This window comes from Haliaeetus leucocephalus, unplaced genomic scaffold, assembly GCF_000737465.1.
Source record: "Haliaeetus leucocephalus isolate CR32 unplaced genomic scaffold, Haliaeetus_leucocephalus-4.0 Scaffold773, whole genome shotgun sequence".
Lineage (NCBI taxonomy): Eukaryota > Metazoa > Chordata > Aves > Accipitriformes > Accipitridae > Haliaeetus > Haliaeetus leucocephalus.
The window spans coordinates 169,229-183,847 of record NW_010973209.1 but is presented as its reverse complement, the minus strand read 5'-3'; the positions used below and the strand labels follow the sequence as shown (position 1 = coordinate 183,847).

The 14,619-nt window shown below is 63.0% G+C and overlaps 2 protein-coding genes across 2 annotated transcripts in view; one reads left to right on the top strand and one right to left on the bottom strand.

The window, feature by feature from the left end:
- The first annotated feature begins 1,494 nt into the window (after window positions 1–1,494).
- On the top strand, window positions 1,495–10,817 carry ROBO3 (roundabout, axon guidance receptor, homolog 3 (Drosophila)). Its single transcript, XM_010581472.1, has 26 exons — window positions 1,495–1,798; window positions 2,778–2,935; window positions 3,026–3,146; window positions 3,226–3,364; window positions 4,103–4,230; window positions 4,314–4,438; window positions 4,746–4,917; window positions 5,021–5,232; window positions 5,621–5,702; window positions 5,787–5,955; window positions 6,042–6,208; window positions 6,617–6,738; window positions 6,824–7,043; window positions 7,128–7,240; window positions 7,324–7,495; window positions 7,617–7,802; window positions 7,891–7,914; window positions 7,984–8,017; window positions 8,100–8,206; window positions 8,291–8,494; window positions 8,588–8,744; window positions 8,816–8,983; window positions 10,082–10,188; window positions 10,268–10,345; window positions 10,426–10,533; window positions 10,603–10,817. The coding sequence occupies exons 1-26, from the start codon at window positions 1,495–1,497 to the stop codon at window positions 10,815–10,817; spliced, it is 3,792 nt and encodes a 1,263-aa protein (XP_010579774.1).
- A 579-nt stretch (window positions 10,818–11,396) lies between these two features.
- ROBO4 (roundabout, axon guidance receptor, homolog 4 (Drosophila)) overlaps window positions 11,397–14,619 on the bottom strand; it is a 7,044-nt gene continuing 3,821 nt past the window's right edge. The window contains exons 11-14 of the mRNA XM_010581471.1: window positions 12,300–14,245; window positions 12,049–12,183; window positions 11,915–11,952; window positions 11,397–11,450 (exon numbers count right to left, since the gene is read on the bottom strand). Coding sequence (XP_010579773.1) covers window positions 11,397–11,450; window positions 11,915–11,952; window positions 12,049–12,183; window positions 12,300–14,245 — 2,173 coding nt within the window. The remainder of the gene's footprint in view (window positions 11,451–11,914; window positions 11,953–12,048; window positions 12,184–12,299; window positions 14,246–14,619) is intronic.

The window sequence follows — 14,619 nt, the reverse complement described above, 5'->3', positions numbered from 1 at the left end:
CCCCACAGCCCCCCCCCCCCCCCGTCCCCATGGCAGCTGCATCCCGTCCCCATGGCAACGCATCCCAGCTGCTTGGGGCGCCCCAAATCACAGCCCACCCCTCCCTGCAACACTCGGGAGCTGGGACAGGAACACGTGTACACGCGTGTGCAAATGGGGGGGGACAAACATGAGTGCGGCGTGCATGTGTGGAGCTGCAGGCGTGTGTGTGCATGCGTGTGCAGATACGCAGGGACGAGGGTAAGTGCAGGCTTGTGCGCCTCATCGGAACACGTGTGTGAACATGCATGGATGCGCACCCTGCGTGCATGTGCAAATGCGCGTGTGCAAATGCACGTCTGTGTCCGCACCCACACCCCTGTGCGAATACCCATGTGTGTGCGTGTACCTCTGTGTGTGTGTACATGCACACCCCTCCACGAATGCACACACGTGTGCATGCTGCTGCGTAAGTGCATGCACACCCCTGTGTGAACGCACGCGTGCATGCATCTGCACATGCACGTAAGCATGTGCGTGCACACACGAGTGTGTGCACCTGCCGTGTGCACGTGTCTGTAAGCACACGTTTGTGCGCAAAGGCGTAGCTGATGCATGCATCCGTGCCCGTGCCTGGCTGCACGTGCGTTCATGCATGTGCATGTTTGTGCACACACACACATGCGTGTGCAATCTGTGTGTGTGTCTGGGTGTGCACTTGCGTGGGCGTGCAGCCCGTCTCTGGGACAGCAGTGACACTCAGTGAGCACAGCCTGAAGTGCAGTGCCAGCCGTGGGTGGCACTTGGGGACACGGGTGGGCCATGCCAGCCAGACCCAGCCAGTTAGACCCCAGCGTTAATGAGCATTAATTATCCCAACATTAATGAGCATTCATTAATTCCCATGCCCTAAGGGTGGGGATTTTCCTGGAACAGCCCCACAGACCCAATATGGTTGGGTTTTTTTAACTTAAAATAAAGCGGTTTCTCCAGTCTGGAGTTACCAGCTCTGCTGTAGAAAATCATCATTTGCAACCAGGGGAAAAAATCCCCTTTTGGGGAGAATTTAGCCCCAACCCCATTTCCGCAGGGATGCCCAGTTGGAAACTGGGTGGAAAAGGGGCATTACTGGGAGCAGAGCTGCTTTGTCCCCCTGTCCTCGTCCCCCGGTGTGTCCGAGGTCTGACACCCTCCCGGTCCTGCTCCCCACCACACCAGCACCCACCCTGGGGTGGGGGGAATACACTGGGCTGAGACCTGGCCACACTTCATCTCACCGCCTGGTCATCTCACCTCCTGGTTGGGTGGTGGGGGAGACACTGGGCTGAGGCCTGACCACAATTCATCTCACCTCCTGCTCACTAAGCAAAGCAGGTGATGGTGCCAGGAAAGCTCCGTGAAACCCGACGGGGGTTGCTCAGCCCTGCAAAACCCCCTGCCCCGCCTCCCTGGGGGAAGTCACGGGGACCACCCCCCCCTATTTTCTAAACAGGGTCCCACCCTCAGCTGGAGGACATGGCACCCCGTATCGTGGAGCACCCCACGGATCTCCTGGTCTCCAAGGGGGAACCGGCCACCTTGAGCTGCAAAGCCGAAGGGCGCCCATCCCCGGCGGTGGAGTGGTACAAAGATGGGGAGCGGGTGGAGACGGACCGGGAGGACCCCCGCTCCCACCGCACCCTCCTGCCGGGGGGGTCCCTCTTCTTCCTCCGCATCCTCCATGGCCGGCGGGGGAAGCCCGACGAGGGGGTCTATGTCTGCGTGGCCAGAAATTACCTGGGGGAGGCCACCAGCAGGAATGCATCCTTGGAGGTGGCTGGTGAGTCGCCTGGGGGGGACACGGGGGGACAGCAGGGAGGGCTTGGGGAAGGTTGGGGGGGTCCTGGTTTCACCACAGAGCCCAGCCCGGTGCGGCAGCTCAGGGGATGAGGGGCTGCAAAATCCTCAGGCCTGGCGCTGCTGAGCAAAAAGAAGGAAAAAGAAAGGAAAAGAAATTAAAATAATTGAAAATAGGGGAAAAGAAATGAAAATAGGTAAAAGAAATGAAAGTCAGTGAAAATAAGAGAAAAGAAAGAAAAATATGTAAAAATAAATGAAAATAAGTAAAAGTAAAAGAAAAGAAGTAACAGTAAAGGAAAACAAATGAAAAGAAGTTAAAATAATTGAAAATAAGGGAAAGAAATGAAAAGAAGGGAAAATAAAAGAAAAATAAGTGAAAAAAAGAAGTGAAAAGTTAAAATAATTGAAAATAAGTGAAAATAATAGAAAAGAAACAAAAAGAAGGGAAAAGAAGTGAAAACAAAGGAAAATAATCAAAAAGAAATTAAAATCAAAAAGAAACAAAAATCATTGAAAAGAAGGGAAAAGCACTGGAAGTATTTGAAAATAAATTCAAATAATTGCAAATAAATTAAAATAAGTGCCGATACACTAAAACCAATGACAAGAACATCGCCGGTGCCACCCCAAGCTTCGGCCCTCGGGGGTGCCACCCGCTGAGGCTCAAACCGAGGGCCGGGATGATGCCGGAGTTAAATCCAGACCGGGCTTAGAGCCGGCTGTGAGTTTAGCTCAATCACCAGGGATTATTCTGGGGGGGGACAGGGCTAGATCTGGGGGGGGGCCAGTGTTACACCCCGCATCAACGGTCGGATCCAGGTCCTGCCGACGTGAACTGCAGCATCGCTCAGCTTTGGTATCTCCGTGCTGGGAGGAGGGGGGGTCCCCAGCATTAGGGGTGCAGGGATGGGGAAACTGAGGCAGGGCTGATGTCATGACACCCCCCCGCCCCCCACCAGTGCTGCGGGATGATTTCCGGCAGCCCCCCGGGGACGTGGTGGTGGCGGCGGGCGAACCGGCCGTCCTGGAGTGTGTCCCCCCCCGCGGCCACCCCGAACCCAGCGTCTCCTGGAAGAAGAACGGCGTTCGCCTCAGCGACGAGGACGAGCGCTTGACGGTGAGGGATATGGGGGGGGGTGCCCCCCAAAACCTGGGGGGCGGGAGGGCTGAGCCCCCCCGCTCTGGTTGAACCGGGCTGCCTTGGCAGATCCGCGGTGGGAAGCTGATGCTGGCCAGCACCCGTAAGAGCGATGCCGGCGTCTACGTCTGCGTGGCCGCCAACGTGGTGGGGGAGAGGGACAGCGAGCCGGCCGAGCTAGTGGTCTTCGGTGCGTGGGGATGGGGATGTCATTTTTGGGGCGTCGGGGGCGGGTGCCGTCCCGGCAGGACTGACGGCCGCCCCTGCAGAGCGCCCAGCGTTCGGCAAGAGGCCCCTCAACAAAGCGGTGCTGGTGGAGGGGACGGTGGAGTTTCCCTGCGAGGTGGTGGGGGACCCCCAGCCCGCGGCTCGCTGGCGCAAGGAGGAGGGCAAGATGCCTCCGGGAAGGTAAGCGGTGGGCAAGGGGGCTGGCATGGGTGGCGGGTGCCAGGGCTGGGGTGGGGGTGTCCGGGGTGCAGCCGGGTGGCAGCCTGGTGCGCTCGGAGCGTCTTGCATCTCCGTCGCAGCCCGCATCTCCATGGCGTCGAGTATCCCCATGGCATCCCATATCCCTGTTGTGTCCTGCAGCCTCATCCCCATCGCATCCCACGTCCTCATCGCATCCTGCGTCCCCATCGCACGTCACATGTCTCCATCGCACCCCCCCATCTACATTGCACCTCGCAGCCCCATCACATCCCGAATCCTCATTGCATCCTCTATCCGCATCTCATCTTGCATCTTAACTGTATCCCGCATCCTCGTCACATCCCATATCCCCATTGCATTTCCCATTTTCCTTGCACCCCACATCCTCATCATACCCCCACACCAACACATCCCAAGTCCCCATCTCATCCTGCCTCCCCATCGCATCCTGTATCCCCAACGAATCCCGCATCCCCACTATATCCCCCATTTCCATCGCATCCCACATCCCCAGAGCACCCACATCCCCGTCGCATCCCAAATCCCCATCACATCCCATATCCTCATGGAATCCTGCATCCCCATCACATCCCACATCCCCATCACATCCCATACCCCTATCGCATCCCACATCCCCACGGCACCCCGTGCCCTCGTGGCACCCCGGCACCCTGTCGGTGCCGCGGCCTCGTGGCGTTCCCCCCGCCCCCGCTCCAGGTGGGAGGTGTTGCCCGACAACACCCTGCGGATCAGCCGGCTGCGGGCGGAGGACGAGGGCACCTACACCTGCGTGGCCGACAACAGTGTGGGCAGGTCGGAGGCGTCGGGCACCCTCACCGTGCACGGTAAGGGGGGGTCCCTGAGGGAGCACCCGTGGGTGCTGGCAAAGCGGCCGGGCAAGCCCTTTTCTTTCCCCGCGCTGTGGCAGTGCCCCCCCAGCTCGTCACTGGCCCCCGCGACCAGACTGTCACCCCCGGCCAGAGCGTGACCTTCCAGTGCCAGAGCAAGGGCAACCCGCCGCCCGCCGTGTTTTGGCAGAAGGAGGGTAGCCAGGTCTGTCCCCAGCCCTGTCCCCATCCATCCCCATCCCTGTCCCCATCTCCATCCCATCCCATCCCACCGCATCCTGTATCCTCATCTCATCCCCATCCCATATCCTCATCCCACCCCATCCCCTCCCATCCCCATCCCATCCCTGTCCCCATCCCAATCCCCATCCCATCCTCATCCCCATTCCAATCCCAGTCCCAATCCCAATCCCAATCCCAATCCCATCCCATCCCATCCCATCCTCTCCCCATCCCCTCCACCGCCCTCCCCCACTCAGCCGCCCTCCTCACCCTTCCCTCCCCCCCCCCAGACCCTGCTGTTCCCCGGCCAGCCCCTGCAGCCCACCAGCCGCTTTTCGGTGAGCCCCAGCGGCGCCATCACCATCGCCAACGTGCAGCCCACCGACGCCGGTTATTACCTGTGCCAGGCCATCAGCGTGGCCGGCAGCGTGCTGGCCAAGGCGCGGTTGGAGGTGGAAGAGGGTAAGTCCCAGGCCGGCAGGCAACGGGTGCATTTGGTGCACCAGCGGCACCCATCCCAGCACCGAGGAATTCCCGGTTTTCCCCCCACCCCTCTCCACCGTAGCGCTGGCTGAGCAGCGACCGCCGGTGATCCGCCGGGGTCCCGCCAACCGGACGGTGCTGCCGGTGGGGGCCACGGCGCGGTTGCCTTGCTGGGTGGGGGGCAGTGACCCCCCGGCCAGCGTGGGGTGGCTGAAGGATGGGAGCACCCTGGTAGGTGCCCAGCCCCGCGCCAGCCTGCTGGAGAACGGCACCCTGCAGATCACCAGCCTCCGGGTGAGCCGGTCCGGAGCGGGGGCTCAGGGCACCCACTCCCGGGGGGGGCACCCATGGGGTGGCACTGCAGGGACGGGAGGGGCTCCAGGTGTGGGGAAGGGGGACAGTGGGTGCTCAGGGTGGTGGTTGAAAAGGGTGGTGGGACCAAAGGGAGACGGGTGCTCAGGATGGTGGGTGCTCAGGGTTGTGGGTGCTCATGGGGACGGGAGCTCCGGGTGGTGGGTGCAAAGGGCGATGTGCGCCCAGGGTTGTGGATGCGAGGGGCGGTGGGCATAAAGGGTGGTGGGCGCGAGGGGTGATGGTTACGAGGGTCAGTGGGTGCAAAGGAGGCGGGTGCGAGGGGTGGCGGGTGCGAGGGGTGATGGGGCAGGAGCTCTTCCCCTCGCAGGTGACGGACTCCGGGCACTACGAGTGCGTGGCCACCAGCCCGGCGGGCGAGACCCGCTGGGGCGGCTCCCTGGAGGTGCGAGGTGGGTCACGGGGACGTCACTGCGCTGGGGACACCGTGGCACTGGGGACAAAGCCACCCCAGATCTCCACGCATCTCCCTGCAGGTGACGAATCCGACCTCTCCCTGCCTTCCCCCGAGCCCGGTGTCCTCCCTGGGCCACCCTCCACCCCTGTGGTCACCAACATCACCAAAAGCAGCGTCACCCTGAGCTGGAAAGGGAATGAGGACAGCGGTGCTGCCGGCATCACCTCCTACATAGTGGAGGCTTTCAGGTATCACACAAGCGTCCTCTCTGGGTGCAGGGGTGATGCGGTGGCCCGGTGCCACCCCACCATGGGTCACCCCTGTACCCTGGCAGCCAGGCGGCGGGTGGCCCATGGCAGACGGTGGCAGCCGACGTGGAGAGTGAGACCCACACGGTGAGCGGCCTCGTCCCCGACACCGTCTACCTCTTCTTGGTGCGGGCGGTCAACGCCTACGGGCTCAGTGACCCCAGCGGCATCTCGGAGCCTGTGCGCACCCAAGGTGAGACCCAGCAGTGACACTGGCAGAGGTGTCTGTGAACTCACCACCCTGGGGTCCAACTCTGCTTGGTGATGTTGATGGAGGTACCCACGCGCCCACCGCCCTTGGGTGCGTCTCCACTTGGAGACGCCAATGGGAGTGCCCGTGAACCCACCACTCTTGAGTGCATCTCCACTTGGTGATGCCAATGGGAGCGCCCACGCGCCTACCACCCTTGGGTACATCCTCGCTTGGTGATGCTGATGGAGGTGCCCGTGCACCCAAAACCTTTGAGTGCATCCCCACCTAATGACGCCAGTGGAGGTTCCCACGGACCCACCATGGGAATGTGGTGTCACCATGGCATCCCCACTTGCTGACACCACTGGAGGTGTCCATGGTCTGTCCACCCTCTCATTTTTTTGGCAGACACCAGCCCCACGCAGCAAGGGCTGGACCCCCAGCAGGTGCAGCGGGAGCTGGCACAAGTGGCCGTGCACCTACAGGAACCCGTGGTGCTGCCACCGGGTGCTGTCCGCCTCTCCTGGACCGTGAGTGCTGCGCCACACCGCCAGTACAGGGGTCCCAGTGCCAAGTATCCCCCCGCCTCACCCCACCCTCCCCTCGGGTCCCCAGGTGGAGCACCAAACACCGTTCGTTCAGGGCTACCGGGTGCTGTACCGGCAGCACGGTGGGCGCTGGGAGGAGGCGCAGGTGGTGCGGGCACCGGGGGAACGGGGGGCCTTGCTCACTGAGCTGCGCCGAGGCCAGGACTACGAGGTCAAGGTCCAACCCTACTTCCATCATCTCCACGGCCCCGACAGCGCTGTGCGCGCCCTGCGCACCCCTGAGGCGGGTGAGTGCGGGGATGTGGGGGATGGCGAGGGTCCCTGGGGACCCCCAGGAGGTGACACCCCCCCTGTGTCCCCCCCTCCAACAGCCCCCAGTGCCCCTCCACGAGCTGTCAGCGTGGCTGGTAATGGCACCAGTGTCCGCATCTCGTGGCAGCCGCCGCCGGCGGCTGAGCAGAACGGCGTCATCCGTGATTACCGGGTAAGGTCAGACCGCTGGCGGGGACGCGGCAGGTTCCCTCTGTCCCTCCATGACATTATGTCATGATGTCCCCCTGCCCCCAGATTTGGTGCTTGGGCAACGAGAGCCGCTTCCACATCAACCAGAGCGTGGAGGGGACAGTGCTGGCGACGGTGCTGCGGGGGCTGGTCCCCGGCGTCCCTTACCGTGCTGAAGTCGCTGCCGCCACCGGCGCTGGCGTGGGCGCCCGCAGCGCCCCTGTCCCCATCCGCATCGGTGAGTCTCTCGTCGCCGCCGCCGCACCCATTGGTGGGGGGGTGGCGGGGGTCACCCCAGTGCTGGGGACGGCTCGTCGGCACCCCTGCCGGTGTGTCCCCCTTCCCCACGTTGTTTGCAGCCCCCCCGGCGGAGCGGGATGTGGGGCCAGTGGGCAGGAGCAGCGTGGCCGAGCGTTTGGCTGAGGTGGCCAGGCAGCCGGCCTTCATCGCTGGCGTTGGCGGCGCTTGCTGGGTCATCCTCGCTGCCTTCGCCGCTTGGCTCTATGGCCGCCGCCGGAGGAAGAAGGAGCTCAGCCACTTCACTGGTACGGGAAAAGGTGCTAGTGTTGGGATCCCCCCCCCAACCCCGGCACCTATCACCCCACCAGCCACCCACCGCCTCTCTCTTTACAGCATCCTTCGCCTATACGCCCACCGGTAAGCCTACAGGTGCCGCGGGGACCCGTTGCGGCCCCTCGCCGCCCTCACCCCCACCTCTTTCCGCAGTCGCCTTCCCAGCTCCGGCACGCAGCAGCCCCAGGTAATGCCCCAATATCCACCCCTCCTCTCCCCGGGACCCCCAGTGCCAACTACCGGCATCCCTTTACCCCATCTCCTTGCAGGGCAGCCGTTGGTGGTGGTTACCCGTGGCTGGCAGACGCATGGCGCGGTGGTGGTGCAGCCGGTGCCGCCGGCTGCTTGGGGACCACCACCGAGAGATACTACAATGGTGAGTGGTCATCGTGGGGATGGGTGGCTTGGACTGGGGAGGGAGGTCATGGTCAATGCTGACGGTGCCGATTGCCTTCTGCAGATGCCGGCATCACCCGTTACATTGCCCAGACGGAGCAATTTGGAGCGGGGTCTGGAGAGGGGCCAGTTTACAGCACCATCGAGGCGGGCGGCGAGGAGCTCTGCACCTTCCCCCGTCCATTCTCACAGCACGGGACCCCCTACACCGGGGGGGGTCCCCAGCTGATGGATGCCCCCCAGGCATCCCGTGGCCGAGACGAGCATGGTAGGGCGGTGGGATGGGTTGGGGACACATATGGGTGTTGATGGCACGGTCCCCTCCCCACAGACCCCTCCCTGGCATCCTTCCTTGCCACAGGGACGAAAGGGAAGAAGTTGGGGCAAGCGGTAAAACCGCCGGCGGTGAGCTGGACGGAGCTGCTGCCCCCACCACCCTCGGCCAGCGAGCTCAGCCAGTGTGCCCAGGAGGAGGAGGAGGAGGAAGAGGAGGATGAAGAGGAAGAGGCGGCCAGAGGGTGAGTGTGGGGGGTTGGGGGGGCTGGGGTGTGCTGGCCCCAGCACCCACCCTGTGGCCCCCACCCTGCAGGTTGGGGAGGGAGGAGTGGTATCCCGGTGAGGATGTCCCCTGTGCCACCGGTGCATCCTCGCCTGCTGCCTCCTCTGGCTGCCGGTCCACCGCCACACTGACACCATCGCCCCATGCCACTGAGGACATCCCCCGGCTCCGTGACTTTGATAGCCCCCGCCTGCCCCGGTAGGAGATGGGCCTTGCTTGGTCCGGCCATGCCATTGGGATCTGGATGTCCCATTGGGGTCTGGATGTCCCACCATGGTCTGGGTGTCCCATCGTTATCCAGCTGTGCTGTCACCATCTGGCCCTGCCGTGCCATCATGGTCCAGCTGTGCCATTGGGGTCCAGATGTCCCGTTGGGGTCCAGATGTCCCATCACGATCCAGCTTTGTTGTCATGATCCAGCCGTACTGTGCCATCATGGTCCGGCATGCCATCGGGGTCTGGATGTCCCACTGGGGTCTGGATGTCCCGCCATGGTGCAGATGTCCCTTCGTGATCCATCTGTGTTGTCACCATCTGTCCCCGCTGTCCGGTTGTGCTCCGGCCATGCTGTCATATGATCCATCCATGACGCTGTGGGCTGGCTGTGGCATAACAATCCAGCTGTGCCATCGCGATGCAGTTGCACCATCACGAGCTGGCTGGGAAGTTGCCGTCCAGCTGTGCTGTCATGGCTGCCTCTGCCATGATCCAGCAGTGCCATCGCAATCCAGCTGTGCCATTGCAATGCTGGCATGCCATTGCAATCCAGCTGTGGCATCAGGGGCCAGCTGTACCATTGCAACCCAGCTGTGCGGTTGCAATCCAACAGTGCTGCGATCCAGCTCTGCAGGTGCGATCCAGCTGTGCAGTTGCCATCCAGCTGTGCGATTGCCATCCAGCTGCGAGGTTGCAACCCAGCTGTGCGGTTGCATTCCAGCTGAGCAGCTGTTATCCCACTGTGTTCCAGCTGTGCCACCGTCAGCCAGCCGTGCCATTGCAATCCTGCCGTGCAGCTGTGATCCAGATGTAGCCCTGCCATCCAGCTGTGGTTCTCCCACCCAGCTGTGCTGCTGGACTCACCCAGCTGCCCTTTGCAAGCCCAGCCATGCAGCTGCAATCCAGCTGTGATGCTTCAGCCCACCCATGCCATTGCCCCCCAGCTGTGCCATCACCACACGGCTTTCCCCTGCTCCAGCACGGCATGGCACCAGGGATTGTGCCAGCACCATGGTGGCCACCGAGCCCCCTACCCTGGTCCCCGCACCCCGGCTTCACCCCACACCCCCTCTTTGCCAGGAGACCCCCCCACGGCGCCAGCACCCCCCCGCGGGCACCCAGTCCCCCACCGAGTCCAGATGCCAGCAAGGCCCACCTGCCCCGAGCCCGCCGCCCCCGTGGCACAGGTGAGCCCTGGGGGCCATTTTGGGTGGATGGGGGGGCTCACCGGCTGGGAGGGGGGCCTGACGCTGCCATCACCCCCAGGGAAAACCTGCAGGGAGACCCCGAAAAGTCGCCTGAAGCCCAAATGCAGCCGCTACCACCGGGAAAAGCAGCAGGGAGGTGAGCAAGGCGGGGGGGGAAATGGTGGGGGGCTTGGAGGGGTCAGGGGGTCTCAGCCCTCTCCTCCCTCTCTGCTGCAGACCTGCCACCGCCACCGCTGCCACCACCGGGCGAGACCCCCGTCCCCTTGCCGGAGCGGGAGCCAAGTGGGGCCGAGCGCAAGGTCACCCATCGCCCAGCCCGCAGCGGTAAGCCGGAGCTGTGGTATTGGGGGGGGGTGTCACTGCCAACCCCCAACCTTGTCCCCTCCATTTCAGATGAGGTCGTCCCCTACGGCAAACCCTCCTGCCTGCCCCGAGGGCAGGTGTCCGGCAGCTGCTCCACAACGGGCAGCATCTCATCCCGCGGCTCCACCAGCTCCCGCGGCCATGGCTCGGGACGCAGCCAGACCCCGGGGGACCGTGGTGAAGGGACAGGCCATCGTTGCCGCCCGGGTCCCCCATTTCCCTGCCCATCGCAGGAGAAGCGATGAAGCGGAGGGCGAGACGGTGGCAGGGTTGGGGACACGGGGATGGGGACATGGGGGGGACCGAGGGGATGCTCTTTAATTTCTGAGTGGCACCATGTAAATAGGGTTGCACAGAGCCAGCGGACGGTGGGCGGCAGCGCGAGGGGGGGGACAAGGATGATCGGGGTGGGACGAGGACTCTTGGGAGGATGGACAAGGATGCTTGGAAGACGCAAGGATGCTCCGGGAGGGATGAGGAGGATGCTCAGGGAGGGATGAGGACCCTGGGGACAAGGACAGCTGGGAGGGCCAAGGATGCTGGGAAGGGATGAGGATGCTCAGGAAGGATGAGGACCCTGGGGACAAGGACAGTTGGGAGCAATGAGGATGCTTGGGGAGGCCAAGGACAGTCACAAGGGATGAGGACCCTGGGCAGTGACAAGGACGCTGGGGAGGGATGAGAATGCTCAGGAGGGACAAGGATGCTCAGAGGGGGCACAAGGACATTCAGGAAGGACAACGTGGCTTGGGAGGGATGAGGACACTTGGGAGGGCCGAGGATGGTCGAGGTGGGACAAGGATGCTGAGGAAGGACACGGACAATCAGCAAGGATAAGGACAGTCAGCAGGGATGAGGACAGTGGGGGGACAATGACCCTGAGGGGGCACAATAACCCTGAGGAAGGACAAGGACACTTGGGATGAACAACGGTGCTTGGTTTGGATGAAGATGGTTGGGGGGATGAGGATGCTGGGGAGGGATGGGGACACGTGGGGAGGGATGGGGACACTTGGGGAGAATAAGGATGGGGACACTGGGGAAGGATGAGGACACTTGGGCTGGGCAATGGTACTTGGGCTGGACGAGGATGGTTGGGGGATGATTTGGGGGAGAATGAGGACACTTGGGGAGGACAAGGATGCTGGGGAAGGAGGGACACCTGCCCACCCCAGTGCCACCCACCCTTCACAGGTGGCTATTGCTAGCAGAAAGCCCCTTTTTGGGGAACTGCTTAATAAAGCTGGATTTTAGCTGAGCTGAGGGGACTCTGGCCTTGCTGTGTCCTACACCCTGGGGACTGCCACGCCACTGTCCCTCCTGTGCCCGGCTCGCCACTCACGCTGGCCCAGGGACTGCCACTCCCCGACCTGTGGCCACCTGGAAAGAAAAGGGGACATTTTCCAGCACCCCACAATGGGTGACACCCTGCACCATCCCCGGTGCCCATCACCCCAGCATCAGGGCACTGCTCACCGTGCTGCGGGATGCCTGTGGCCGCCTCTGTCCCGACTCTCCATGGGACCTCCAGTGCCGTCCCCCAGTCCCAGGTGGGGATGGGGACCACGGGCAAGAAGACCCCCTCCAAGGGTGATGGTGGTGGTGAGGGACCTGCTGGGGAGAAGGCAGGACAGTGGCATCACCATGGTGTCATGATGGGGCCACCTTCCCCAAGAAGGTGACAATGCTTGGGGTCAGAGGAGGGGTTCCAGGGACCCTTCACTCACCCCCATAGGCTCCATCAGTGTCCTCGAGGCTGAAGCAGAGGCCATCAACGGCCACGGCCAGCGCCCGGGCGAAGCTGGCATCCAGGAGGAAGGAGCCGTCGCAGGAGCTCACCAAGCTGCAGCGGGCGCTGGCGAAGTTGTCCTCCGAGACAGACCCCCAGCCGTTCAGTAGCGAACCCCCTGGCGAGCCCCTTGTTGCTGGCCGCTCTTCTTCCTCTTCCTCCTCCTCTTCCTCACCCAGCTCGGAGGCTGGTGGCCCATAGATGTAGCCATAGGTGTGTGGTGGTGAGAAGGACCGTGGCGTGGCTGGTGCTGGAGGGCTGCAGGGAGACACGGCAAGGATGCTGCTGGCACTGGGGGATGCTGCCACCATGGTGGTCTCCCAGGGGGACGGGGTGTACCTGGGGCGGGTGGTGTCCTGGTCCATCTCCAGGTCCTCAGCCACCCGCTGCGGCGTGAGGACTCCGTCGCTGAATGCCGGCGAGAGGCGCCCAGTGACCGGGGACCTGTCCCTTGGGTGCCTGGTGGCCGGGGACATGTCCTTGGGGTACCTGGTGGCCAGGAACATGTCCCTTGGGTGCCTGGTCACCAGTGATGCATCCCTGGGGTGCCTGGTGGCTAGGAACATGTCCTTGGGGTGCCTGGTGACCAGGGACATGTCCTTGGGGTACCTGCTGCCCAAGAACATGTCTCTCTGGTGACCAGTGACTAGGGACATCTCTTCAGGGTGCCTGGTGACTGGGGATGTGTCCCTTGGGGGCCTGGTGGCTGAGGATGTGTCCTTGGGATGCCTCATGGCTGGTGATACGTCCTTTGGGTACCTGGTGATCAGGAACATGTCCCTTGGGTGCCTGGTCACCGGTGATAGGTCCCTAGGGTGCCTGGCTGCCAGTAACATGTCCTTGGGGTACCTGCTGCCCAAGAATGTGTCCTTGTGGTGACCAGGGACCGGAGACGTCTCCTCAGGGTGTCTGGTGAGTGGGGATGTGTCCCTGGGGTGCCTGGTGGCTGGGGATGTGTCCTTGGGATGCCTGGTGACTGGTGACATGTCCTTTGGGTATCTGGTGGCCAGAAATGTGTCCCTTGGGTGCCTGGTCACTGGTGATGTGTCCCTGGGGTGCCTGGTGGCTGGGGATATGTCCTTGGGGTACCTGGTGCCCAAGAACTTGTACCTGCTGTGCCTGAGGACTGGGGACATCTTCTCAGGGTGCCTGGTGACTGGGGATGTGTCCCTCGGGTGCCCAGTGGCTAGGAGTGTGTCCTTGGGATGCCTGGTGGCTGGTGACAAGTCCTCAGGGTACCTGCTGGACAGGAACATGTCCCTTGGGTGCCTGGTCACCGGTAATGGGTCCCTGGGGTGCCTGGTGACCAGAGACATGTCCTTGTGGTACCTGGTGGCCAGGAACTTGTCCCTGCGGTGCCCAGTGGCTGGGGACTTCTCCTTGGGGTGCCTGGTGACTGCAGAAGTGTCCCTTGGGTGCCTGCTGGTTGGAGACATGTCCCTCTGATGCTTGGTCACTGGTGATGGATCCCTGGGGCGCCTGGTGACCGGGGACATGTCCCTCAGGCTCCTGCTGACCAGGGTGGTGTCCTCAGGGTGCCTGGTGGCCAAGATTGTGTCCCTCTGGTGCCTGGTGACTGGTGATGGGTCCTTGGGGGGCTGGGTGGCCGGTGACACGTCCCTGGGATGCCTGGTGACTGCTGACACATCCTTGGGGTGCCTGCTGGCCAGGAACATGTCCTTGGGGTCCTCAGGGAGCAGGGACATATCTCTAGGGTGTCTGGTGACTGATGACACATCCCTGGGGCTCTCAGTGACTGGGGATGTGTCCCTGGGATGCCGAGTGGCTGGAGGTGTGTTCCAGGGGATCCCAGTGAATGGGGACATGTCCTTGGGGCACCTGGTGACCAGGGATGTGTCCCTGGGGCACACAGTGGCCAGGGACCTGCAGATGCAAGGGACATGGTGGCGTTTGCAGCACAGGGTTGGGGTGCTGAGCACCCAGCTGCATCCCTGGGGTGGGGACAACCAGACTCACCGGGTCACTGGTGGGTGCCATGCATGGGGTGGTCTTGGGGGTGTCACCGGTGACCCGGTGACAGCAGAGGCCAGAGAGGCACTGCCCCGCTGCGGTTTTGGGGAGCTGAAAACCGGCAGCCGCCGTTGGTCCCCTCCGGCCATCACGGTGGTGTCGGTGTCACCATCATGTCCCCTTCGCTGAGGCCACCCAGCTGCCAGCCCAAAATCCGTCTCCCACTCGCCGCTGCTCCCAGTGACGGGGATGTGGCAGGGGCGCCCCGCGGGCACCCGGGGGCGCTG